General features: G+C 41.4%; 1 protein-coding gene across 1 annotated transcript in view; it reads left to right on the top strand.

The window, feature by feature from the left end:
* GNS (glucosamine (N-acetyl)-6-sulfatase) overlaps window positions 1–27434 on the top strand; it is a 54471-nt gene that overhangs the window by 21094 nt on the left and 5943 nt on the right. Inside the window, exons 5-13 of the mRNA XM_073620120.1 lie at window positions 448–546; window positions 2276–2443; window positions 4422–4504; window positions 7458–7576; window positions 11008–11111; window positions 13604–13705; window positions 13867–13971; window positions 15648–15758; window positions 19559–19719. Coding sequence (XP_073476221.1) covers window positions 448–546; window positions 2276–2443; window positions 4422–4504; window positions 7458–7576; window positions 11008–11111; window positions 13604–13705; window positions 13867–13971; window positions 15648–15758; window positions 19559–19719 — 1052 coding nt within the window. The remainder of the gene's footprint in view (window positions 1–447; window positions 547–2275; window positions 2444–4421; window positions 4505–7457; window positions 7577–11007; window positions 11112–13603; window positions 13706–13866; window positions 13972–15647; window positions 15759–19558; window positions 19720–27434) is intronic.

Raw genomic sequence — 27434 nt, 5'->3', positions numbered from 1 at the left:
ACTTTAGTATCACTTTAAGGGTGATTGGGGTCTTTCATCCTCTCTCCAAATATAAAAAAAAAGTTTTGGTTTCCACATGCCACAGGAACATCACTGCACTACGTGGGTATACCGAAATGAAATCATCCCAGTACCGTTTTTTTTTTTTTTTTTTTTTTTTTTTTTTTTTTTTAAATAGAGGTGACAGTTGGCTCTTTTTTAAAGGCAATCCTAGCGGCTAACTAGCTGCTGGATCGTTTTACAAGAAGTGGGAGGGAACTTGGATGTGAGCGGCACCATTAAAAATCTTGGTGTGAACAAATGCTTTTTAAGACCAGAGGAGGTATCTGGGGCCTTTTAGACCCTAGATCTCTCCATAAAGAGTACATGTCACAGTCGTAATATAAAGCCTTTGCAATGATACTTGAATGTAAAAATAATATAATTCATGCAATGTCTCTTTTCTAGGAGAAGAATTCAAAGTACTACAATTATACCATGTCAGTGAATGGTCATTCTAAGACCTTTGGACAAAACTACAGCGTGGATTACCTAACTGATGTCTTGGTGAGAAACCATTTATTGCCATTGAAGTAGGTTTCCCCAGTGCAGAATTTACTAATGGTTTTCACAGAATAAGGCAGAACATCTGTCAGTTGTTTAAAGTGGTTGTAAATCTCTTTTTTTTTTTTTTTTTCCTCTTGCCTGCAAGGCAAAAGCATAATGTGCTAGTATGCTTCGAATGCTAGCACATTATACGAAACCTGAAAACGAAGCCTTCCAGCGATGCAATGTTATCGCTGGAGATAGCTTCCATCTTCACCCGTCTTCCTTCCATCTTGCGTGTGGGAGCCATTGGTCACGGCACCAGGCTCTGAGGGAAAAGCACGGGTGGTCGTTCCTTCAGAGGGCATGCGCCAGTGATGTCACTGGCTGCATGTACAGTAAATATCTCCTAATCGGCGCACGTTTAGGAGATATTTACACTACCTGTAGGTAAGCCTTCTTATAGGCTTACCTATGGGTAAATATCAGCAAAGGAAGTTTACTTCCTCTTTAACTTGAGGCACTGCGGAGGGAGTTATCATGGGCATTAGCAGGCACTCTTTCATGAAAAAACTGTTTTTAGGCATTAGCTTTTAGACCTTTAAAGTTATTCAAAACTTTTTTTTTTTTTTCTCTTTTAAAATAACAAACATGTCATACTTGCCTGCTCTGTGCAGAACTATGACACAGAGCCCTGATCCTCCTCTTCCTGGGTCACCCACTGGCAATCCTGGCCAATGGCCTCCCGCTGCTGTCTCTCAGCCAGTGAGGGGGAAGAAGACAGACATAGCTTCTGCTCTTGTGCACATCGCTGGATCAAGATCTGGGTAAATATAAGGGGGCTGGAGGGGGAACTGCCTGCATGCAGAAGGTTTTTTACCTCAATGCATAGAATGCATTAAAGTAAAAAACCTTCTGCCTTTAGAACCACTTTAAGAAATATTCTTTCAGAAAAATGCTTTTTCTTTCCAATATTTTCATGTTTCATCTGCCTCATCCTTCTTTTTTTTTTTCCCTTATGGCTCTAGACTGAACACAATGTATCTCCATGGGTGGCTGGATGTAAATGGATGTATGGCCGTTTATATCTGCACACATCCAAATCCTTTTAGGTCAGCAAAAACAAGGTTTTTTTTGCTGCTTCTTTTTTGTTTTTGCACAGACTTGGATGGGGCAATCAGATGAGCACTGATGTGAACAGACGCACCCCCACCTATAGAGATTGCATGGGTCAGTTTTTACTCCATCTCTAATGGAGGAAAAATTGAAAAGAACACAGATGTCACAAAAGTGACATCCATTCCATTTTGATCTTTGACTCAGCAGGGGATCTGAGGACAGCTGTGTGTTTTTATAGGTTTGTTTTTTTTTTTTTTTTTTTTTTTGTAGGTGGTGTCAATAATTAATTGGAAGAATAGGTTCAGGGCCAATATTTCTGGTTACCTTACATACATAGCCTCTGCTGCTTCAACTCATCTTAGTGCTAGGTTAACGCCTAATCAGATAACACAAAATTCATGATTCACTGTAAATTTACTGCTTCGTTTTGCACCAATGCTCAGTCTTTGTCTGAAAATGTTTTTATATGCCAAGATACTAAAAAAAAATCTCATACACTAACACACAGCATAAACCGCAGTCTTGGTTGAATAATGGGTATTTACATCAAAATTTGACAGTGACATATTTGTATTTATATAATCCATATAATTCTCTCACATCTTGTATTTTATTTTTTTTTTACTAACAGGCCAATTTTTCCTTGGATTTCTTTAATCATAAATTTAATTACGTGCCCTTCTTTATGATGATTGCCACCCCAGCTCCACATTCTCCCTGGACACCAGCTCCACAGTATGCAAACTCATTCAAGAATGTCAGTGCACCCCGCGGTGGCAGTTTTAATGTTCATGGCAAGGTACAGTATCTAGGGATATTTGAACAACACAGAAAACTGTCCAAGCTGCGCACACTCGCTGCACTATTTCTATCAAACATGTTTGTACTGACAGGTTATGCAACTAAGATTCCCTGTACAGCATATATTTACACATTCTTTTGAAGCATGTCATGCTGTTCAAGGAGACCATTATCTTTTTTGTTAAAGCTTACCTGGTAACCAAATATATTGAAACACTATGAAACGAACATATAGGGGTTGATTCACTAAAGGAAAATAGTCTGTGCATTGCAAGTGCAATTGTGCTATATCTGAGGGAAAGCTCTGCTGGTTTCTATCATCCAATAACATGCATGCAAAAATTCTGTTTTTTTTTTTTTTTTTTTGTGTGTGTTTGTTTTTTTTCCCCTTGCATGTTCCCCCTCAGATCTAGAGCAACTGCGCTTACAGCGCACAGACTGTTTGCCTTTAGTAAATCAACCCATAATGTTAAAAGGTCAGTTCACCAAAAGTGATATTTTCATTATTAGTAGAGCCCAGTGGGCTGAGTTAAGCTCTGGCTTTCTTGTATATCTTGGATTTCCAACAAATGAGCCCCCCATGCCATAATTCCCACCTCTGTTCTGGCCAGCCTGGAAGAGTGCGTGTCCCTGCCTACTTTTTTGTGTTCCTGCAGCTCTGATATTTTCTTTTATTACAAGTACTTGTATAGCGCCGTCAATTTACATAGCGATTTACACATGAACTATATTGTCAGAATTATTGGGACGCCTGCCTTGGCACGTAATAGCATCCCAGTCTTGGTTCGTAGGGTTCAACTCTTCTGGGAAGGCTGTCCACAAGGTTTAGGAGTTTGTCTATAGGAATGTTTGACCATTCTTCCAGAAGCGCATTTGTGAGGTCAGGCACTGATGTGGATGAGAAGGCCTGGCTCACAGTGTCCACTCGAATTCATCCCAAAGGTGTTCTGTGCAGGCCAGTCAAGTTCCTTTACCCCAAACTCGCTCACCCATGTCTTCATGGACCTTGCTTTGTGCGCAGTCATGTTGGAACAGGAAGGGAGCATCCCCAAGCTGTTCCCACCATGTTGGGAGCATGGTCCAAAATGTCTTGGTATGTTGACGCCTTAAAAGTTCCCTTCACTGGAACTAAGGGCCAAGCCCAACTCCTAAAAAACAACGCCTGTTTGGTATCCATTGTCGGACCATAAACCCCCCCCCCCCTTTCACCAAATGATTTGGACCAGTGCCCAAAGCAAGGTCCATAAAGACATGGATGAGCGAGTTTGGTGTGGAGGAACTTACCTGGCCTCAGTGCCTAAACTCACAAATGCGCTTCTGGAAGAATGGTCAAACATTCCAATAGACACACTCCTAAACCTTGTGGACAGCCTTCCCAGAAGAGTTGAAGTTGTTGTAGCTGCAAAGGTTGGGCAAACTCAATATTGAACCCTACTGACTAAGACTGGGATGCCATTAAAGTTCATGTGCGTGGCAGGCGTCCCAATACTTTTGATAATATAAGAGAGGGAGAACATACAAACTCCAGGCAGGTAGTGTCGTGGTTGGGATTTGAACCCACAACTGTAGTGCTTCTAGGCAGAAGTGCTTACCACTCAGACACTATGCTGCCCTGTTGTAATCCTAATACATAAATGTCAAATGCAGTAGGGATTGAGGAATCCTCTCATAATGGCCCCATCAGGTAATAAGATACAGGAACTAAAGACTCTTCACTTCCAGAGTCCATGCGAAAGATAAGAAATGATCAGGTACGTAAAAAGACCCTGTCACTTTTACCCATTCAAGGCAAAAGGAAAGTGTCTGCAGACACCGGTAGCTTTATCTGTACAGTAACTTTGTTTTTCATAATTGTGAATTTTACAATAAATGAGTATATGATAGCTTTAGATAGATATATTACTGTTTGATTTCTGGGAAGACTCTTTTCTCATTTTTTTCCGTGTGTTTTTTTTTCTCCTTGTATCTTTTATCAGGACAAGCATTGGTTAATAAAACAAGCAAAAACCCCTATGTCAAACTCCTCTATTCAGTTCCTAGACGATGCTTATCGCAAAAGGCAAGTTGGTTACTTGAAAACTGATTTGAGTTTATAATGGGGTCACAATTATTACAATTGGTTTTCTAGCAATGTGCACGAAGATAAATATGCAGGATGCCATTGTTGAATTTCTTCTGAAGATTGTAATTGCCTGGGCATTTTCTGTCACTGACTTACAACATTCATGCAACATGTGAAGTCACAATTCTTAATTTGCATATTTGTTATGGGTCAGTAACTCCAAATACATTTGAAGTAAGTGGTTCATCGAACAGCCATGGATGGCCTATGTATTTCTTTCAGTTCACGAGCTGTCATTTCTGAGAGTGCTTGGATTCAGAAAAAGATGCACAGCCATTTTATCCTTGTCTTGCCAGGAGGGGCACCTGAACTCTAGGTGGTACACAAATGCAGATTACTTTAGTGAAAGGCGTCGCATGTTAGCCTTTAGGAAGGTGACCCTGGATGTGACCAAGACCCATTAGGCAGCTGACTTGCTGTAGTGCATACTATAACCCAGCTATGGATCTGCACCATTTCTTCTCATACTGGGAGCATTGATAACTGAACAACTTTGTTTTGAGTGCACAGGCTTTCCTCATTGTGTTCCAATATATTGAAATATACACTTCATCCTTTACTAGTATGCAGTATTCACATATTTCTAATATGTTTCTGCTTGCCTATGGGATATATATCTGTGCTGTTTAGCGATGGGAAAAAAAAAAGCCACATATTATATTGATCTGAACACAGTTGCATTGTTTATAAAATAATGCACACAGCATAAAGAACAGTAAGGCCTCATGTACACTTCTGCTGCGTGCCCCTCTATTAGAGCCTGGCGTACCACACTATGCAAGTCATTTCTAAAAACGAGCATTGTAAATACCTCTTTGGAGCTATCTTCAGGCCGGTCATGTGACTCTCGGACGCTTTACAGCTCTGACGGTGCTTCTGCGGGAGGCCACGTGATCTCTCCGGCTGACATCAGAGGGAAACCTCTGCCCCTCCCGCAGAAGCAGCCATGTATCGGAGCTGTAAAGGGGCCACAAGTCACGTGATCGGCCTGAAGATGGCTCTAAATAGGTATTTGCTTGCTTTTAGAAATGACTTTTATAGTGTGGTATGCCAGGCTGTAATCATTTAGACTTTTACAAACACTTTAAGCAGTACAGGTTAAAGTGGTTGTAAAGGATAAAGGTTTTTTACATAATGCATTCTCTGCATTAAGGTAAAAAAAAAAACTTTCATGATATGAGCATTTCAAAAGATCATCTATTGCTGCCCATATAGTTCTCAGCACAGATATCATTTAACCAAAATTGGTAATACGAACTTATGTATAACTCCCATATTTCTGTCTTCAAGGATGCCAAACATAAAAGTTTTATTTATTTTTGGATAGCCTATTTATATCCCCCCAGGGGGTGTACATAGAATTGTGCTGCATAAATTTCATTGAGAGCTGGTGCTGGACGCTTAGAGGACAGTGTAACATTTGATGGACACTTCTAACTACTGTGGGAAATTGGGGGGAAGGTTGACCAATAATTTATTGCATTGCAGCCCTTACTATGGCACCAGCTCTGTTTCTTGGAGTATAAAGAGAAAAAACTGCGCTTAGAAAGAAAAAAAAGAAGAAAAGAACAAGCTGCGGTTATAAGTGTAGCCCACCAAATCAAATTAAAAAAGAGAGGAAACCGCGCTATAAGTGATATAAGAGTCCAATTATGAAGTCCCATATAACATAAAATGAATAGTCCCAATGGTAGTCCAGACAAGCAGGATCAATAGGTGATAAACTTCTTCCAAAGGAAACAGTAATAGTGGACACAATCAGCGGAACACTCCAACATATATCGCGCTTACCAGAAGTAAGGCTTTAAAGGGCGAGTGGCTTAAACCCAGCCTGGGCCTTTAGATGTACACTCCAGGTGAAGCAGGAAGGGCGCCCCTGACCATTTGATCCATCTGGAATCCTGTATACTTAGAATCCTCCGCTATCTCACTTTTCTTCTGGGGTGATTTCTCCCATCTGGAGGGATGCTGGGGATGCCAGTGCAGTCGATCTAACACCCCATTCTAGATGGCCCCAGTGCTCTGATCTGTGGGTAGAGCCGTAGCGTCATCATGTACGATATAGGGATATTAACCCTGTATGGTATGCTGAAGAGGTTGGAGGGCAACTGGAACTGGTCTCAGCTTACAGAGCAGGTAGTGGGGGACTGGAAAGAGGCAGCTGGGGCAAGAAGTAAGGTAGGTATTTTTTGATATACCTACCTTACTTCTTGCCCCAGCTGCCTCTTTCCAGTCCCCCACTGCCTGCTCTGTAAGCTGAGACCAGTTCCAGTTGCCCTCCAACCTCTTCAGCATACCATACAGGGTTAATATATCCCTATATCGTACATGATGACGCTACGGCTCTACCCACAGATCAGAGCACTGGGGCCATCTAGAATGGGGTGTTAGATCGACTGCACTGGCATCCCCAGCATACCTTCAGATGGGAGAAATCACCCCAGAAGAAAAGTGAGATAGCGGAGGATTCTAAGTATACAGGATTTCAGATGGATCAAATGGTCAGGGGCGCCCTTCCTGCTTCACCTGGAGTGTACATCTAAAGGCCCAGGCTGGGTTTAAGCCACTCGCCCTTTAAAGCCTTACTTCTGGTAAGCGCGATATATGTTGGAGTGTTCCGCTGATTGTGTCCACTATTACGGTTTCCTTTGGAAGAAGTTTATCACCTATTGATCCTGCTTGTCTGGACTACCATTGGGACTATTCATTTTATGTTATATGGGACTTCATAATTGGACTCTTATATCACTTATAGCGCGGTTTTCTCTCTTTAATCTGTTTCTTGGAGTGCCTGTTATTTGGAGTGTGCATCGCCGTCTTGTTTTTCTTTGCTTGGGCATTCATAGTGCCATGGTGCCCTTTTCTTAATGCAGTATATTTGGTGGTGCAGGTGGCAAACTCTGCTGTCTGTTGATGACCTGGTGGAGAAACTTGTGAAAGAGCTCCAGAATCGGGGTGAGCTGAATAATACGTTTATCTTCTTCACATCTGACAATGGATACCACACAGGTAAATCAATTTTCCTTCCATTTTCACTATGAGAATCATTGGCCCTATGCTATGCATTATGGTAAAAGGTCTGTACAGAAAGGCATAAAGCTCCTAGCCTGGAAGCAGAAGTCTTATCTTTATTTAGCACTGAGGAGGAAATGTGACCATTATCTTGCTCATGTGATTGCCATTTACCCGTTAAAATTGTTTTGCACAATATAGATGGCCAGATGTTTATCTTCTTTCATCTACATACAGTAGATGTAATTGTATGTAACGGATTAAACAGCAGGCCTTAAAGTGATTGTAAATGATCACCTTGTAAAACAACCCATTCAGCCAAGGCAAAAGATTTGTGTGTAAATATTAAAAAAAAAAATTATAATTACCTTTTTTATAAGTGATTACATTCCCTCTGTTCTCAGCTGCATAACAGCTGGTGGGAGGAGAAACATTACACTGATCTTCCCAGTTAAAGGCTGTGCAGAGGAGGTGTGTTTGGACAAGTCTAATCATTGGAGAGCACACTGAGTTCCCAGCATAGCTAGAGAGCTGACCACGGTGTGCTCTCCTGCTCAGTATAGTCTGTTTCAGGAATATGAAATGCTAGGGTAACAAACACTTTAAGGTCTTGGTCCCGGTTTGCACAGCATGTGGTTTGTGTGACGTCATGTTCAGATGTCTATGCAAGTAGCACATGAAATAGCCAAAAATAGTGCAGGAACCTTCTCAAAGTCTGTGCAAGTCGGACCGATATAAGCAGTTTCATAGGCACAAATAAGGTGCAACTTGTCCTGTGATTTTAATCGGTCAAATTGCATGACAAGTCGCACCAGTGTGAACTGGGGCTTAAGGTAAAAAATCTACAGTTTTCCAAATTACTTACAAATACACAATTAGTCTTTATTTTTTTTTACTTTTTATTTAGAGGATTGCAACAGATAATAAAAACATTGGCCCCATACAGTTGTTGAGCATACATTTCAAGGCCCTGCAAGGCATAGTTCAAAATAAATCCACAGAGGAATACAGCATCACCTATAGAGACCATATTGATCAGTAAGAATCAGTATACTGAAGTATCAGAGGTCTATCCAGACATAAATGACCTGGTTAATTCGGTGTCAAAGAGCCTCTGGGATTCTGATGGTTACAGGGTAGGAATGTGTGCTCAGAAAACTTTAAAGCACAGTAAACAAAAATGTGTAATACCTATGCTTCCCTGAATCTGCTTGCATCCAAAATATTTTTTTTATGTATTAAAGAGAGTAGGACAAAAAGAAGAAAATTCGAAAGGGAGAAAGAGAGGAGAGGGGAGGGACTAACATTGGGGGAACCACCACTGGGGAGTCAGAATCAGGATGGGTGACCCAGTAGAAAGCTGGAACAAAGTAACTGTACGGTATTCATCAGAGAAACGGAAGAGATTCCAATAGAACCACCTGGTCTTATGTTGCTCAGTTTTTTCCAGTTGTTCGATATCATTTACTCTTGCGAGACATTGTGAAACGGTTGGGTTGGATTGTTTTCAAATATTAGGGATACAAGCTTATGCTGCATATAATAGGTGCTTAAGCAGAGATTTGTAATATCGCTTCCTTGACAATGGAGTGAGATTAGGCAATATCGCTGCAGGGTCGTAGGAAATGTCAGTGAATTTGTGGACAAGTTGAAGCACAGGTTGCCAGAATGTACTCCATTCAGGGTAGTCCCCAAAAAAATGTGTAAGAGAGTGCCCTTAGATTAGGGGTGCCCAACCAGTGGCCCGGGGGCCACATGTGGTCCACAGAGCCTTCTGATGTGGCCCTGCGACCTCCTGCTCTGGGATGGCGGGTTGGCATGCCCAGATCGCAGATTGCCAACCCTCCATTCCAGAGCATCAGTATTGTGAATGAAGTCGGCGGTAGAGGAAGCAAGTGGCTGTAGAGCAGAGCCACATAATCCTGTATAGTGCTCCGGTCACAGGCGGAGTGATACCGAAAGCACTCTGCCTGGGGCAGCAACAGCCGGCGATAGCTGAATGGAAGACTGTTTTAAAAGTATTTTTATTACTAAAATCACAGCGTATATATGGGCATATCTGTTCTGCAGTGGTTGCTGGGCTGTTTTCAAACTGATCCGCAGGTGGAACACAGTGCACATGCGGGTTACCTGCACTGAGCCATAAACTTCTATTAGCTGCGGGTTTGGTGAGCTTTCAAAAAGTGCACCTCACCTGCAGGATATAATAGAAGTCTATGACAAAGTGCAGCAGATCCGCAGGAAAGCCACAGGTGCACTGCTTTGCGCCCATGGTGTGGGTAAGCCACAGAGCATCAGTGTGAAAGCAGCCCTAGGCTCCTTTCACACAATCGGTCCAACCCAATCAGATCATCCATTCACCTCCTATGGAGTGGCAGATGTAAACTGACTACCTCCAATCCGATCCACTTAAAAAAAAACCATAAGGGGATCCGTCCCCTTCCATCTGGGCAGATCAGCTCGGAGGGCCCATAGAGTAGAGCTGGCTGTATCCGAGTCTGCTTTACATATGCAGAGTGGACACGGACCTGTCATCCGCCCGCAGCGCTCTTTGTGGCCTGTGACACATTACTAAGTCGCTTAAGTGGCCCTCGCTCTCCAAAAGGTTGGTCACCCCTGCCTTAGACGAACCACATCTCCAGCAGCGATCACTCTGTTGAGGAAACCGTTAGGCAAGGACTGACAGAGTCCTATACCAACAGGTAACAATTTTGTAGGTGGTCTCCTGGTATCTGCTGCACAAGGAAGACTTGTGTGCAAGTCTTTATTATACAAGTATTTACCTCCTTTGTACTTAAATCTTCACATAAGCTACATTGCTACAAGCTACATTTTTAGATGTCAGTTGACGTGTGCAAATAGTGTAACATGATCTCAACATGAATACATCTGTTTCTGGACGGTCCTAGAGCAGCATTTATCAACCATTTTACCATGGAGGAGCCGTTGAAATAACTTTTCTGGCCTAGGGGACGCCTACTATAAATTTATTATATCCACAGCTCAAAGTGTATTAGAGTAATGGTCGCTGGAAAGAATGCTCCTTAAGCTGGCCATGGACGGTTCGAGTCTCGGCCAGTTCAGCAGGAACCAGCTGAGATTTAATGGTGTAAGGCTGAATATACCCAAGTTGATCGATTTATTGCTAGTGGCTGTTATAGCCCCTAGTAATAATCGTTCTGTTCTCTCGGCCGGGATGGCTTCCCCTGCCCCCCATGGTTGTAGGAAAGAAAATCTATGGTTGTCTGTACATTGATGGTCATTGGAAAGAAACCCATAGCGTGAATCATCAAAGCAAATGAATGGTCTATATCTTATCAAGTCCTTAATAAAATATTTGATATAGCTATTATGTTGACCACTGTGTACCTATATTTGTATTGCATTATACCTGAAATAATATCTTCCCCACACTGTCCATATTGCAGGTCAGTTCTCACTGCCAATAGACAAAAGACAGCTGTATGAGTTTGATATTAAAGTTCCACTACTTGTTCGTGGACCTGGCATCAAGCCTAACCAAATAAGCAAGGTAAATGGACAGAACTTAAAAACTACTATCTTTTGATTGATGTAAGGTTTTGTTGATTTGTAATCATTTCAATGAATTTTTTGTATGTCACTAAGTGTCTGAAGGAAATTTAATAAATATTGGTTAAGGTAGATAATGACTGGGAATTTGCTTGAGACATAACCACCAGTCATGTGCTTCTGCCTATTTTCTAGCTTCATACAAACTGACAGATGGAGTCTGGCTGCTGTGGACAGTACCTCTACTTTCCTTTATTCCATTTTCAGGAGCCCTGAGGAACAGAGAAATGCTGTATTAGCAGAAAATTCTACAGGACATACTAAGTACCACTTGTCTACCAAGGTACATTTATAAACCTCATGGTAACAAGTGGTTAAATCCAAGCTCACAGCTGCTGCTGCACACGTGAGCTTGGTACCAGTTTTAAGAACCATCAAAGGGCTTTCTGAGAAGTAGTTGATTGGCTCCTAGAGCCACCCTGGATCCCCCATATGATCCTATGTATGACGTCACTTCCAGGGTCACAGCTGTCATTCCTCAGCTAGTGTAGCTAAGGATACAGCTATTTTTCCAGCACGATCAGTGCTGGAATAGGTGTATTGGAGGGCATGGGAGAGACATTGGGCGCCTAATAGGCCCCCAATGTCTACATAATGAGTACCTGTCATCTGCCTGTGCTATCACATTGTGTTGAATAAAAACATTTTAAAAAAATTACAGTCACCACAGTATCATTGCAAACTGTGTACTGAGAACAATAATCCTAGGGCCATAGTTTATGTTTAATGCTAAACTGATGACTTGTAAAGACTTTTAAAGCGTTGCCTATGGAGAATTTTGAGTACCATAGTTTTATTTGCAATTCCATGGTTGTGCGCAATTTTAAGACATGATTCATTTTAGTGTATTTTTTCCTGAAAATTTGCATTTGATAAATGTGCAAATATCATGTGACATTAACTGCAACTACCACCATTTTATTCTCCAGAGCCTCTGATTTCGGAAAATATATATTTTTTGTGGTTCACAGTAATTTGAAGCAAAAACATGCAAATTTTAACATGCAAGAAATGAAAAAAATGCAGGTCCCGGCCAATAAAGAAATGGACCTGCTGATCTGCCTAGCGAAGCACAGTACCGAGCCCTGTGTTTACTAACAACAGAAGGCTCTATACACAGAGCAGCGTTGTGGCTCTACTTAATTGTGATTAGCCACATCAATGAGTAAAGGCAGCACACACATTACACATTGTTAGGTGCACAGTTAACTCCTCAATTGCCCCAAATGTTAACAGTGTACATTATTAGTACTGATCACCGTATTAGTGTCAGTTCCCACCCAGTGTCAGATTGCTGTTTGTACTATCACGGTTTTGCTATAAGTCGCTGATCACCGCCAATACTAGTATTAAAAAAAAAAAAAAAAAAAAAAAGTGTATGTATGTGTGTGTATATATAAACCTTCCAGAAGAACAACCATATCTGCAGCACTCCACCAATCAGACCTGTATTGTAGAGTAACCAGACGGAAGCCACTCCTCAGTAAAAAGCACATGACAGGTCGCCTGGAGTTTGCCTGAAGGTTTCTCAGACCATGAGAAACAAAATGGTCTGGTCTGATGAAACAAAGATTGAACTCTTTGGTCTGAATGGCAAGCGTTATGTCTGGAGGAAACCAGGTACCGCTTATCACCTGACCAATACCATCCCTACAGTGGTGGCAGCATCTTGCTGTGGCAATGTTTTTCAGAGGCAGGAACTGGGAGACTAGTCAGGATTGAGTGACAGCTGAATGCAGCAATGTAGAGAGACCTCCTTGATGAAAGCCTGCTCTGGACCTCAGACTGGGGTGAAGGTTCATCTTCCAATAGGACAACGACCCTAAGCACACAGCCAACATAACAAAGAAGTGGTTATGAGACAACTCTGTGAATGTCCTTGATTAACCCAGCCAGAGCCCAGACTTGAACCCGATTGAACATCTCTGGAGAGATCTGAAAATGGCTGTGCACCAATGCTCCCCATCCAATCTGATGGAGCCTGAGAGGTCCTGCAAAGAAGAATGGGAGAAACTGCCCAAAGATGGGTTTGCTGAGCTTGTAGCATCATACTCAAAAAGACTTGAGGCTGTAATTGGTGCCAAAGGTGTTTCAACAAAGTATTAAGCAAAGGCTATCAATACTGGCTGTAACATAACAAAATGTGTAAGTGCTGTGAATACTTTCCGGATGCACTGTTGTGTAACTATTACCATCGCTTTTTTTTTTTTTTTAGAATAAGCAATTATGTACATTTCCCGTTTTAAGAGGAAAACTCAGTTGGAAGCTTTACCACAATTCTATTTGCCTGGCCCCAGCCAGCTGTACTGTGTGTGGGAGCTTGTTCCAGTGTTACTTCTCAATCCAAGTGATGATTAAAGACATACTGCAGCCAAAAAGAGATGTTAATCTGCACCCCATAAATACCTGTGTTTTGTTATGTTCTCTTTTCAGGCACTTGTAGAAAACATTGATCTCGCTCCAACCATTCTGGATATTGCTGGCTATGACCTCAATAAGACCCAGATGGACGGGATGTCTTTCCTCCCAGTTTTGGCAAGTAAAGCTGCAGGCTACAATTTAAGATAATTGCAAAGATGTTACATGTTTGATATTTTAGAAGAAACCGATTAATGGCATCAAGAGGAAATATCAAACTTATTTTACAGTCTAAATACATTTAGAATTAATAGAAGTACTCTACGTTTCTTTTACAGAGAAATCAGAATGTTACTTGGAGAACAGATATTTTGATTGAATATCAAGGAGAAGGATCTAATCGTACGGATCCCTCTTGTCCAGCGCTAGGACCCGGTGTCTCTGTATGTATTGTTAATCAAAATATCCCAGCAGTTTTTTTTTTTTTTTCTTTTTTTATCAGTTAATTTCATACCATGTGTCACTTCTCGTGTTGAACATAACTGAGTAAAAGTGATGCCATTTACTGTATGTAATCAAGTACAATGCCATAAAATTGGGCTGTTATGGTTGGATCAAACTGCTTAAGCCAGCTTGGTCATGAACGGACGGACAGACCATGAATCTTTTATTTGTTGTCCATTTTATTCTTCTGTTGTGTTTTTTATTTATTTTTTTTATCTTACATTTTGATATACACTAAGGCCAGCCATAGACGAGCAATTTTTTTTTTTTTTTCTTTCCTGCAGCCACAGGTTACAGGAAAGAAAATTGCCCTATCAATACAGACCGTGTGGACAGGGGAATCCCTTAGAGAGGCATTGAAATTTCAGAATTTGAAACATATCGGCTAAAATAGTGTTATTTGCATTGTGCCGTTAATGGCGCCGAAAATGTACGCAATTTTTCCGTGGTTTTGCCGTGATTTAACTGTGCTTATGGTGTGTTTTTTTTCATAGGTCATGTGACTCAAAAACTGCATCAAAAACATAACATGGGTGCGCTATTGATGCATTCTTGCTGTGTTTTTTAGTACATTTCAATGAGGAGGTGTGTTTTTTGGTGCTACTTTAACTGGCCAAAAAATGCAGCAAGCAGGATTTTTAACACCACAATGGAAGCGCAATGGACCAGTGTGGAGACATCCATAGAATTTTTAAAGTTTTATACCTTTTTCTTGAGTTTATCTTGCGCAAATAATGGCCGACAATAAATTCTAATTTATTTTAAATTCATGGTATTAATTAAACAGTCGCATATTATCCAATTTTATATATAAAAAAAATACATATATTTTAAAAACTGTCATTTTCCGACCAAGTGCATCCTGCATTTTCGGTTTTAGCACCAAAATTTCCATTCAGTGCACCTCCTAGAATCCCTCCCACAGAGCCATTCTGTTTACCCCTGCTGGGAGAACACAGTGATTGTTGCTAGGTGCTAGCAATAATCACATGTAAAATCCGACAGGCTGATTGTACCCACGTTGATCGATCAAATTGGGTACATTCAGCCAGCCCTTACATGGTTCGAATCTTGTCCGGTTCCTGCTGAACAGGACGAGATTTAAACGGTCTAAAGCCAGCCTAACATTGTTTTTATCATACCAGATCAGATAATCTTTTGAATATCTATTACTGGCTTTGGCAATGGGTATAATTACTCTGTATTTGGGGGGGGGGGGGATATACTGCAACTATTTGCCAGTTTCAGTAAGGCAAAAAGCCAAGTAAGGTGCAATCTCTGCCTGGCAGGTGTGTATGGGCATACATTGCATAAGTATCATTGCGCTGCTCATATACGCCTCTGGATTTCATGACATTCAGCCCGGGTTCACATTGCTGCAGGTTAGAAATTGTGTAAGTTCAGCTGAACTCGCACGATTTCAAACTGGCAATGCGGTCTGACTTCGAGGGAGATTTGACAGACATCTGTGCGGGTTCATGCACAGATGTCTATTCAAATCGTCGCCAGAAGTAGTACAGGAACTACTTTTGGGAATCTAATCACCAAGTACATATAAATCTGCTTATTTTTCCCCTCCATGTGTTTTATTTTATTTATTTATTTATTTTTTTAGCAATGCTTTCCAGACTGTGTATGTGAGGATGCTTATAATAACACATATGCTTGTGTGAGGACAATTTCAGCAGCTCACAACTTGCAGTACTGTGAATTTAATGGACCACAGGTAAGTTGAGCTGAACACATGTCTCCGCTTTAAAAATGCACTTGTTACTAAATGGCTCTAAATGTTTCAGATTCTTTTAATTCCTGGTAAAACCTCTGTGTGGCCCACTGAACAAAAGTCTCCCTCTCCACTACAAGGGCAAGAACTGTCATTCACATATATATATATATATATATATATATATATATATATATATATATATATATATATATATATATATATATATATATATATATATATATATATACACACACACACCTAGATTTTACTGCATTTGACTGACGGCGGCAGGAGCCCATTGCTGCTGCTCGAGTCCCCATGTGAGGTAGAAGAGATGCAGCTGTGCCACAGCGTTGGCTCTCATCTCCCCTCTCTTCCCCTTCACACAGGGAGGGCAAACATATAAAATGTTTTTTACCTTAATGCAAAGAATGCATTAAGTTAAAAAGATTTTGGATTTAGAACAACTTTAAGGCTGATACCAAACTGATATAACAAATGCACATTGATGAAGCTCTCCTTATTAAATGTATTTAAATACAAACCATGTAAGTACCTGCATTTGACCTGGCATCAGCCTGTTGCTATCCCCTGTAAGCCCTGGTTCACACTGGTGTGACTTTGGATGCGACTTGCCACACACAGCCGCATGACAACTGAAATCACATTATGTTCAACGATGGCTGTTCCAATCAGTGCGACTCAAGAAGCTGCAACATTGATTCTTGCATTACTTTGTTTCGACTCTTGTGCTATGGTAATTTAAAGAAGTCGCATTAGATAATCCATTCCTATTACTCTGATATGACAAGTGTTTTTGTTTGACCCTTGCCTGTCCTCCCTGGTCATCCTTGCTGCCTAAAAACTCTCCCAAGCACATTCCTTTCACACCTGAGCATAGCGGAAACGTGTTTTTGGATGCGTTTTTGTTTTAGCGTTTTTGACATGTGAACACATGTCATGCATGAATGGGCAGCCACACACAACAAACGCCCTACAGTAGCTCAAACACCTGTTTGGTCGTGGAGCGTCACATGTAGAGCAGGTTTTGGGACGATTGTAGTGCATTTCATTGCGCAGCAAAACACACGTCCGCTAACCATGATTGGAGTGTCAATAACAATTAGGCCGAATTCACGTCTGCACATTTCCGAACACGCAGCAACCTATACAGAAAGCGCTCTTTGCCACAAGTTTTGGAAACGTGCTGCAAACACGCATCACCCTTGTGTTGCCATTATGATGATGCAAGCACGCTGCACGTTTGCAGCATGTTTCCAGAACACGCAGTGAAGCTCGCACTTTCTGCACGGGTTGCTGTGTTTTCAGAAATGAGCAGAAGTGAATTCAGCCTAAGCACGATACACATTTCTGAAACCCATTTCACATTTTCTGTGCGAGTAGCTGCACATTCAGATATGAGCAGATGTGAATGCATTGCAAAGCAACTGCGCATTTTCGAGATGCGCGGCAAAGTGTGCGTTTGATATGAATGCAACTTAATTGTTAATGACACCTCCATTACGGTTAGCAGATACATTTTTTTTGCCATGCGTTTATTGTGTGCCAAAACGTGTTACAAATGAACAAATAAATTTAAATGAGTAACTGAAAAAATGTGTAACACTTCACAACCAAAAAAGGTTCTTGAGCTACTTTGGGGCATTTGTTGTGTGTAGGGCAGCCCATGCATGACACGCGTTTGTGTGAACAACGCTCAGGTGTGAATGGAATGTGCTTGGGAGGAGAGTTTTTAAGCAGCAAGGACGACCTGGGAGGAGAGGTGAGGGTGACAAAAAACTCCACTGCTCTTATCAAAGTTCAATGCTCGTTATCTAGTTGCAAAACATCTAGGTTACATGAAAGAATAGAATGACAGAGATGAGCATATCGGTCTGCTGCTTTTCGATTCACTGTCCAGTCACAGGCTGGGGGAAAGACAAAACCTGTATTACTGCAGGTAAAAATCAGGTCTCCTCCCCTGCTAGACATGGCTATGCTGCATTGCAGAGCTGTGCACATCTCAAGACTGGATGGGCAGAAAAACAGATCCATTGGCAAGTAAAAAGTCTTCCGTGCATGTTTTCCATTTGTGTATTTAGCTTTTTGTTTGGAGTATGGCTTTAAAGCTTAACTCGGCTCATCTGAGAGTTTTAAAGTGTGCATACCCTGTATTTTCCCTGATTAGGTTATGCCAAATTATTAACAACAAATTTAGTTGAGGTCAGCACTGCGGTTGCAGTTATAGTTAACCACTTGGTGCCCGCCCGCAATGCACTGCCGGTGAGCAGCCGCTGTAGACAAAGCAACGTGCCTGTATGTCACTGCCTACTTACGGGTTTAGGGCAAGTGGATGCGCACCCCCTTCTCTGCTTCCGCTATGATTGTACACAGTGGGTGGGAGCCTGTCAGCAAGTCCTGGCCAATAATTCATGGCTGGGACCTGCTGATTGTCTGTGTGCAATCACAGCCCAGAGCTCTATACAAAGAGAGCATTCTGTCAGTTTCTCATCCACACATTACACATATTTAACCTTTTGATCGCCCTAGATGTTAACCCCTTCCCAGCCAGTGTCATTAGTACAGTGACCGTATATAATAATATCATTGTATTAGTGTCACTGGTGAGGTCAGTGGCAGTTAGTCGGTCCCACCACACTATCACAGTCCCATTATAAGTCGCTGATAGCCGCCATTAGTATAATTTTTTTTTTAAATATATATATATATATATATATATATATATATATATATATATATATATATATATATATATATATATATATATATATCACCAAAAAATGTATTCTGAATTGCAAATTCCATGTCAATGTCAAATGCATTATTTCTTTGATTTCTTTTTTTTTCATGTTTATTTTTAGTAATGTTTCTTTTTCATGTATTTTTTTATTTTTTAAAAAAAAAGAATTTCTTTATTATGATATGTACATTTTGCATTTAGATGGGGTATGTACATGTATTCACTATATGTGTTTTGTTCTGCCTTAGTGCATATCGAATGTAATAGGAAAAATGATAGCGCCTGATGACCCATGATAACATACATGTTTTTCTTATTTGTTAATTATCTTGATTGGTATTGAATGATTAATCCTATATAAGACAGAAGTGTATAAATACGTTTGTAAAGATCATCATTATTGTATATGTCTTGCTCTGAAGAAGGGCGTTATCTGTATAGCGCGAAACCGTTATGCATTTTACATTGAATGGAATTTGCAATTTTAGAATACAGTGCAGAGATCCCATCTGATTTTTTTTTTTTTTTTATATATATGACCCGTCGAAGGGTCTGATTGCTCAGCACCATCGTATCCGGCTCGTGTGCACTTCACCTTCAACGTGTGTGTGTGTGTGTGTGTGTGTGTGTGTTTGTGTGTGTGTGTGTAAAAAGAAAAATATATATTTTCTCTAATTAATTTTTTTTTTTTTCTAGCTTTTTGATCTTTTTTCGTGTATATCACACACAAAAGAAAAAAAACCCCGGTGGTGATCAAATACCACCAAAAGAGAGCTCAATTTGTGTGAAAAAAAAATTCTATAAATTGCGTTTGGGTAAAGTGTTGCATGACTGCGCGATTGCCAGCTAAAGTAGCATCCTGCCGAATAGCAAAAAATGGCCTTGTCATGAAGGGGGTGAAACCATCCCGGAGCTCAAGTGGTTAAACGTTATCCCAGTAGTCAGAATACGTGTAGCTGTGCAATTTAGGCATTTCAGATAATTGTTTCAAAGGAATACTTGTATTTTACTTGTTTTTTTTTTTCCTACTGAAATACAGCTCTTTGTGGAGGTCTACAACCTGACAGCAGATCCACACCAGTTGACAAACATTGGTAAAACAATCGAACAGCAGATCCTTGAGAAGATGAATCACCGTCTGATGATACTGCAGTCGTGTAGCGGAGCTTCATGCCGAACTCCTGGAGTCTACGATCCTAGGTAATAACATGTCCGTTCTGAGCTATGATCACTTCCCCCTGCTTCTGTAGTGCGTAACAGTTTTGACGTAATGGAAATGTCTTGTATTCCGCAGGAAATGTCTTGTATTCAGAAAGGAGTGATTCCTTTCTTTTTACACAACAAAAACTGTTCAGTAAAAGCACTTGCTGGGCTCTTCAGTTAGCATCTCATTACCCAGGGTGCTTTAAAAACCACTTTATTTGTAAAGCACAACCTTTATTGTGTATTTCCAAAACTGCTGTGTTTTTTTTTTTTTTTTTTTATAATTCAAACAAATTCAAAGTGTTAGCAGTCAGTAGGCTATAGCAAGTAACTGCATTATGGTAGCATTTGCAGCTGCTGATATGATTGGCAGGTCTATTTTGTGTGATTAAAGTATAAACAATAGCTGGTGCTAGTTTGTGTGATTAGTTCTACTCCAGGATCTTTCTCATTTGGTATTACTGGATCCCTCTCTCCCATGCTCATTAAACAGCTGTGATTTATTTATTTTTTTCGAAAATGTCTTGCTGTTTCTTTAACTACGGGATGTTATCTCGTTCTGTGACGACGTTGTGTGCCCCAGTTTCACCGCGTTTGCGCCAATAGGAGGGCCTGGCGATCGTGGGCGCACTGTGTCCCTGGGACATGGCGCAACCCCCGATTTCGGTAAAGAGCCGTTGACTGAAAGGAGGCAAAAAAGGGGATTGGGACTTTGAATGAAGCACGTAGGTATAAAGAAGTCAGTTTATTATATAAATTAACATACAAACGCATAATCATGAATGGGTGTATATCCAATACAATTCAAATAACTGGTACAATTCATAAAAATATATATCTGTACATACAATATAGACGGGTTACCACATGATTATAAATGATTAATATCAAAAATTATACATACTGACAGATATCAATTGAATCATAGGGACACGGCATATAATAGCCCTATGCATTTCGTGGATTGATCCACTCTTTAGGAGCATGCACGTGAGTTCAATAAAAAATATATATAACAGAAAGAGTTGGTGGATGGTCTGATCCTAACCAAGGAAAAAAGAAAAATCATAAAAAATATAATAAAATAAAATAAAACCAAGTATAAAAACCCACTCTCTACCATACTTGCAAGGTTGACTATATAATAAAAGTGTGGCACTGTAGATCGGGGACCCCCAAAGGGGGGACATCTCCACTGGGAGCTGAGGTGGTGTGAGTGGCCTGCTATCCAGCAAGAAAATCATCCAGGGGAGACAGATTTCAAGAAATTTAAGTAGTCAGAGTGACCATAAGTGCTGAGATCATCAGTGAAGGACTTCTGGGGAAAAAAAATATAATATAAACAGGTGCAAGGTGTCCTGTGCTCGGTAAAGAACAGGGGGATTGAAGTACTAGAAGGTGTTGGTGGTAGCCAAGGTGTAAGAAGTGAAAAGCAATAAGGATATAAATGCATCACCAAGAAAAGTTAAATAAAACAGTCTAGCAGTGCAACTGGAGGTGAATTCTAATTACCAATTAGACAGTGATCAGTTCATAGGGTCCAGGGATCTAAGGTGATTCATGTAGTAAACCAAAGTGAGTGACGACACAGCAGAATGAATCTGACATCCCTGGGTGAAGCCTAAAAGGGCACGGCCATCACACGCCCACCAACCTCACATAGGCGTGTGCACTGCAGGAGGGAGGCGTCCTTGGCTGGATCGATAACCGCCCAGCATCAGTGCCAGTAGCCCAGTACACTCCTTCATCTAGCCACCAGATGGAGCCGAAGACTTGGTTCTTTAGCCATGTGATCAGCTGTGTCCAATAACCGCTCATCACATGTAAACAAGGAAATGTCAGTTATCGGTTCTCCTCGCCTCACACTGACAGAGTTAATGAACAGAAAAAAATTTTAAATCAATATTCTGCACGACTATCTTTTTTGGCTTCAAACCAGCATCAATTCATCTAGGTACACTTGCACACAGTTTTTGAAGAAACTCAACAGGAAGGTTGTTCAAAACGTCTTGGAGAACTAACCACTGATCTTCTGTGGATGGAGACTGCCTCAAATCCTTCTGTCTCTTTATGTAATCCCAGACAAACTCAGTGATGTTGAGATCGGGGTGGGGGTGGGGGGCAGGGGCAAACCATCACTTCCAGGGCTCCTTGTTCTTCTTTATGCTGAAGATACATTGGCTGTATATTTTGGGTCATTGCCCTGCTGCGGGATATATTTGGGGCCAATCTCACGCCTCCCTGATGGCATGGTGTTATGGATAAGTATCTACCTGTATTTCTTTTCTTTCTGAGGCAGCCTACATCCACAGAAGAGCTGTGGTTAGTTCTCCAACAAGCTTGGAACAACCTACCTGCTGAGTTCCTTCAAAAACTGTGTACCTGGCAGAAATTACACTGTGGTGGTCACACCAAATTGATTTGGATTTCTCTTCTGTTTACTTTCCATTTTGTTAATTGATAAACACTTCTATTTCTGAAAGCATTCTTAATTTGCAGCATTTCACACCTGCCTAAAATTTTTGCACAATACTGTATGCTGGTGTTACACTGCACATCCACACATAGACACAAGCACTACATTTTCCATGTTTCAGTGTGAAATGCAGGATGTGGTGGGTGGGTGTTCAGGTGGACCTGACTCCTGATTACATGTTAACACCAAGATAGCCATCCACGCTCTGCATAGCTGTCAATCTATGGATGTAAACAGGCCACGACCAGGTGCTGTTCCAATCGTGCTAGCCCACAGAAGGAAACCTTAAGCCATCTTGCCTGTGTCTCCTGCAAATTTCAACTAGGAGGAAAGGTGGCCGGGTGACATTTTGCACTAATAGGGACACTACATGCAAAGAAGGAATAAGGGACCTGTTTGTGGGATAAAAAGGACTACAAAAATGGAAGTTAACCACTTCAATACTGGGCACTTTCGCCCCCTTCCCTTCCAGGTTAATTTTCAGCTTTCAGCGCTCTTGCACTTTCAATAAGAATTGCGCGGTCATGCAACACTGTACCCAAATTAAATTTTTATCATTTTGTTCACACAGATGTGCGCAGATGATCACGGACATATGTATGCAGATGATCATTGGGACATATGATTTTACTGTTACATATGTGGGGGACAGGTGTTTTTACTGTGTGGGGACATTGTGTGGGGACACTATTTTGGGGACATTGTGTGGGGACACTGTGCCAGTGATCAGTGTGTAAAAAGCTGTAAAAAAAAAAAACAGCTCATACTCGCTGATCAACGGCTGACTTCAGCGATCTGCTCTCCTCCTCTCCTCACTGACAATTTCTGTGTGAGGAGAACCGATCGCCTAGCAACCGGCTGTCTATTTACATCACACAATGGCTCTGATTGAACACAGCCGTCATGTGATCAGGAGGGCCAATCACAGAGCCCTCCTGCTGATCGAAGATGCGCCATGTCCGGGTGACACGAGCGCATCAGGATTGCGCCGTTGCGCGGGCACGTGTGCGATCCCCCTCCTCCTGAGGGACGTTCCTGAACGTCTGCTCAGGCGGAAGCACCCACCCAGCCATATATGTGCAGTGGCCGGGTGGGAGGTGGTTAAGAACAAATATCAGACTTCTTCTTTTTTTTTTTTTTTTTTTTTTTTTTTTTTTTTTTTTTTTGCAATCAAGGCACATGCTTGATGCTAGACCTATAAATCTTCTGGCTTGGGTTTGTCTTTTAAAGAAATTTTGTTGGAAGTTACCATTGCTGTCAATCTTCTAACGATTGTCTAGGCATTTGTCATGCTAAACTTCCTGGCTTCAGTACTGTAAAACAAAACTATGGTAATTTCCAAAAGGCTTCCCATGTCCTTCTCACACCTCCCCCCTTGCACATTTTATTTTTTATTATTTTTACATCTTTAAACATTCAAAAAATGAGACAAAACATTTGATACAATCAACATAAGTAGGCCATCAATAATATGAAATGGTAAGTGCTGATAAACCCCCGACCCCAGTACAGCAATGTCCCCCCAGATATCCCAGGAAAATAACTTTAATTGGAAACACAGTATATTCAACACCAGGGTCATAAGGTACAATAAATGGGAATAACTGGCAATAGAGCCTAGAGTTATGGTCAAACTTTGCCTACCATCATTGCATATACGCTTAATGGAGCAATAATCAGAAAATGAAAAACAGGAGGGGGGGGAGCAAAAATAACCACAGCCCCAAATCCCCCATCTTCCCCCTTGAATGGGGGTGAACATTGCAGCAAGAGCAGCAAAAAAAAAGACAGTTTAAAGTCACTGACCTGGAACAAACACGCAGCATGTGAAATCACAACTTTGCATATTTGTTCCATTGATGCTTAACTGCTGAAGCCACTGGATAAGTATACCTTTTTAAGTGTTTTCAGTGTTTGTTTTTTTCTGGCCCAAAGCGTATGCCTCCAAACTTTTCTGAAAGTTTGTGTGCATGGACACTTAGACTAACATGGAGGAGAGTTCAGAGTCAGTAAAAAAAAGCCCCTAAAAGCAGCTGCAAAAATGTCCTGTGTGCATGAGCCCTAAAGGGTAAGTTCACCTTTGGAAACCCATTACATGTTCCACCCGTTCTTAGGCTGAAACTTGTAACATGTTCCCAATGCTGCAGCCGCAGCCTGAATTTTTAATTTTTTTCTTTTTTTTTACACAGAAGTAGGGTGCAGGGTGTTTAAATCTAGCTGTGCAATAGTCTCCAGAGTTAGTTTTCTCAGTAATTTATTTTCTTTTTTGTACATCACGAGACACAGAGCAACCATAATAATGACTATACGGGTTATACGCCACCTACTGGTGGCTGGACACTGGCAGATAGTCAAACAGGAAGTCCTCCCCTATACAACCCCTCCTACGCAGGAAGGACCTCCAAGTTTTTTTCGCCAGTGTTTGTAAGGTGGAAAAGGTCACTGATGTGCTCTTGGAGCATACTTGGAGGTCTGGAACGTTTCTACTGAGAATCAAGGACTTCAATCGGATCCATTCAAAAAAGCTGTCAGCATAAAAATGGATGGTACCCGAGCCTCATGGGGAGAAGAGAAGATTCCATGAGGTTTGCCTGTAATGCAGCCTTACAACGCTGGACCCTGCGTAATGGAACCCTGTGCCGTATTTTTGTTCTGACCAAGGTTCTTTCCTGCAGGGTGCTATACAGGTCCTGAAAGTGGACCCCACATTAAGGGGGACCCAGTACCTGAAGGTCTTTTATGACAAAGCTCGTCATTATTGGTGAAATTTGGACCCAGAGTCCTGAAGCAAGAATGGTAAGTCTGCATTTGTTTGCAGTTTCTTTAAAAAAAAAAAAAAAATCTGACTGTCTGGTGTTCTCTTAGTAGCCCCTGGGGCAGTGTGCTGTTTGAAACATGCTCTGTGTACTTCTTAGGAGTATGGGCTGCCATTTCTCCTCCAGCCACTAGAGGGCGCAGGGGCCTATTTCTATATAGGCAGGAAGTGGAGGGGCAGCCATGTTGGCCATGTGCTCGGCAGATTCAGCTGGCCTCTTCAGACATAACAGCAGCCCATGGATACTAGTGAAGTGTGAGTACTTGCTATGGGAGAACTGTGTGGCCAGACAAGTCATGATTATATACTGCATACTTACTGCTTATCCAGGAGGGCCTGTACAACTAAGTCGATACACCCCTAGCAGTGCACTTTAAAGTGGTGTGTCTCCAGAATAATGTGCATTTGACACAAAACTAGTATAGGGCCTGGTGCAGTTGAACAAGGTGCATTGCCAGATGCTTGCTGAAAGCTCATGCTTGCTAGATGTTTGCGAAAAGCTTATGTTGCTAAAATCTTTTGTTTGTTGGAGGCTTATGTTTGCTAAAAATACATTGTTGCTAAAAACATGTCTGCATAAGGCGCATAGACTCGTGTCTGTGTAAGGCACATGTCGCATGGGCTCATGTGTGCATGAGGCACATGACACATGCCGCATGGACTCATGACTGCATGAAGTACAGGACACATGTCGCATAGACTCGTGTTTGCGTAAGGCGCATAGACACATGTCTACTAGAGACGAATTTTGCATATATATACATGGACACATGATTGCACATGAACGCATGTTTTGCATAAACACATGCTTACTTGCATAAGCACGTTTGCATAGATGTTGAAGAAACACATGCTTGCTTACTAGCATAAACACCTTTGCACGAGCACGTGTGCATAAATGCATATTCTATAGACAAATGTATAAATGTAAGGAAAAACAAGGAAATCTGGAAGCCGCACACCGGTCTGATAAGTGCTTTTATTCATAAAAAGCTGGATCACAGAAATGTACAAAGCACTACAGCAGAAGTGTACAGAGATCACTGACGCATTTCGCACTCATGACGAGTGCTTACTTCGTCATGAGTGCGAAACGCGTCAGATCTCTGTACACTTCTGCTGTAGTGCTTTGTACATTTCTGTGATCCAGCTTTTTATGAATAAAAGCACTTATCAGACCGGTGTGCAGCTTCTAGATTTCCTTGTTTTTCCTTGCTTCATCCTGCATCAGCCAGCACCTGGGACTCTTCTCCTTGAAGGATTCATAGTTGTTTCTGTTTCCATTATAATTGAACCTACCTGAGCGGTGGAGCCCTTTCTCTAAATGTATAAATGTGTTTATTTACATTAGACTGTATGGATATGTTTTTTTTTTTTTTTTTTTGCATTTTACTGCATACGTAAATGCATGAACAGCAAGAACACTTTTATACATTTGCATGTTTGCACTCCTAGGTACCTACATAACGGCATACCTGGGTACCTGCATACTTGCATACCTACGGTGTTGTATAGCAGTAGACCAATGTTGTCTAGGCCTGCATCCTTGTGGAATGATGTATTTTTGTCTAATATAGTCACTTTATTATGTATCTGTTAGACTAGCTAAATGACTCCAGAAGGGAGAGGCTGGGGGAGGCAGGTACACTGCCCTCGGGTCCAGTGATCTGGTGGTGTTCATGTCTTCTTTTGGACCAGTGGCATCGGGGGTATCTGAGCCACTGTCGCGCTTAATCTCGGATCAAGCCTAGTTAGTACTTGGATGGTAAACAGCCCAGGAATACCAGGGGCTGTAAGTTGTTCTTCCTTTTTTTTTTTTTTCTCCCTCCTAAGTGAAAGAGGCCTCTGAGGCAGCAGTGTTTTGAGAGTACTTCAGACCATAGGTTTTTAGGGCAGTCTCTGAGGTGGTTTGCTCCTCCTAGCCAGCAGAAACCTGGTAGGTTAAGTGCACCTCTTGGGACTGTCTGGGTCTGCCACAGAGTCGTCAGTCTTTTGCCTTGCATTGGCTCATGGAGCAGAAGTTATGGGCCCATTATTGTGAGACAAGTAAATGGTAGCAGTTTCAAAACCGAATAGGGACATGAGGTTTATCTTAAGGTCTCAAGCCGCTGAGCATCCTTCTGTTTCAGATAGGCTAGGTCTGTTCAGTGATGACCTCTCTGCAAGAGATAGATTTCGGGGTCCAAAATCGGTAAACGCACGTCTTCATGTGGCAGTTTGTTTCCAGGCTCATCAAAGATTTCTGTATTTGCAGTGGAAAGTTGTTTTTTTTTTTTTTTTTGGTGAATCTTCCCTTTGGGTTGGTCACAGCTCTGGAGGGTTCACAAAGCTTCTAGCCCCAGTGCCTGGCTTGCTGTAGACACCTCAATGCTCATTACCTCAATCTTTGCTCAGGAAGCAGTCGATTCCAGAGGTTCCTTC

This window comes from Aquarana catesbeiana, linkage group LG03 (assembly GCF_042186555.1).
Source record: "Aquarana catesbeiana isolate 2022-GZ linkage group LG03, ASM4218655v1, whole genome shotgun sequence".
NCBI lineage: Eukaryota > Metazoa > Chordata > Amphibia > Anura > Ranidae > Aquarana > Aquarana catesbeiana.
The sequence above is the reverse complement of the archived record's forward strand: the minus strand, read 5'-3'. Positions and strand labels throughout refer to the sequence as shown.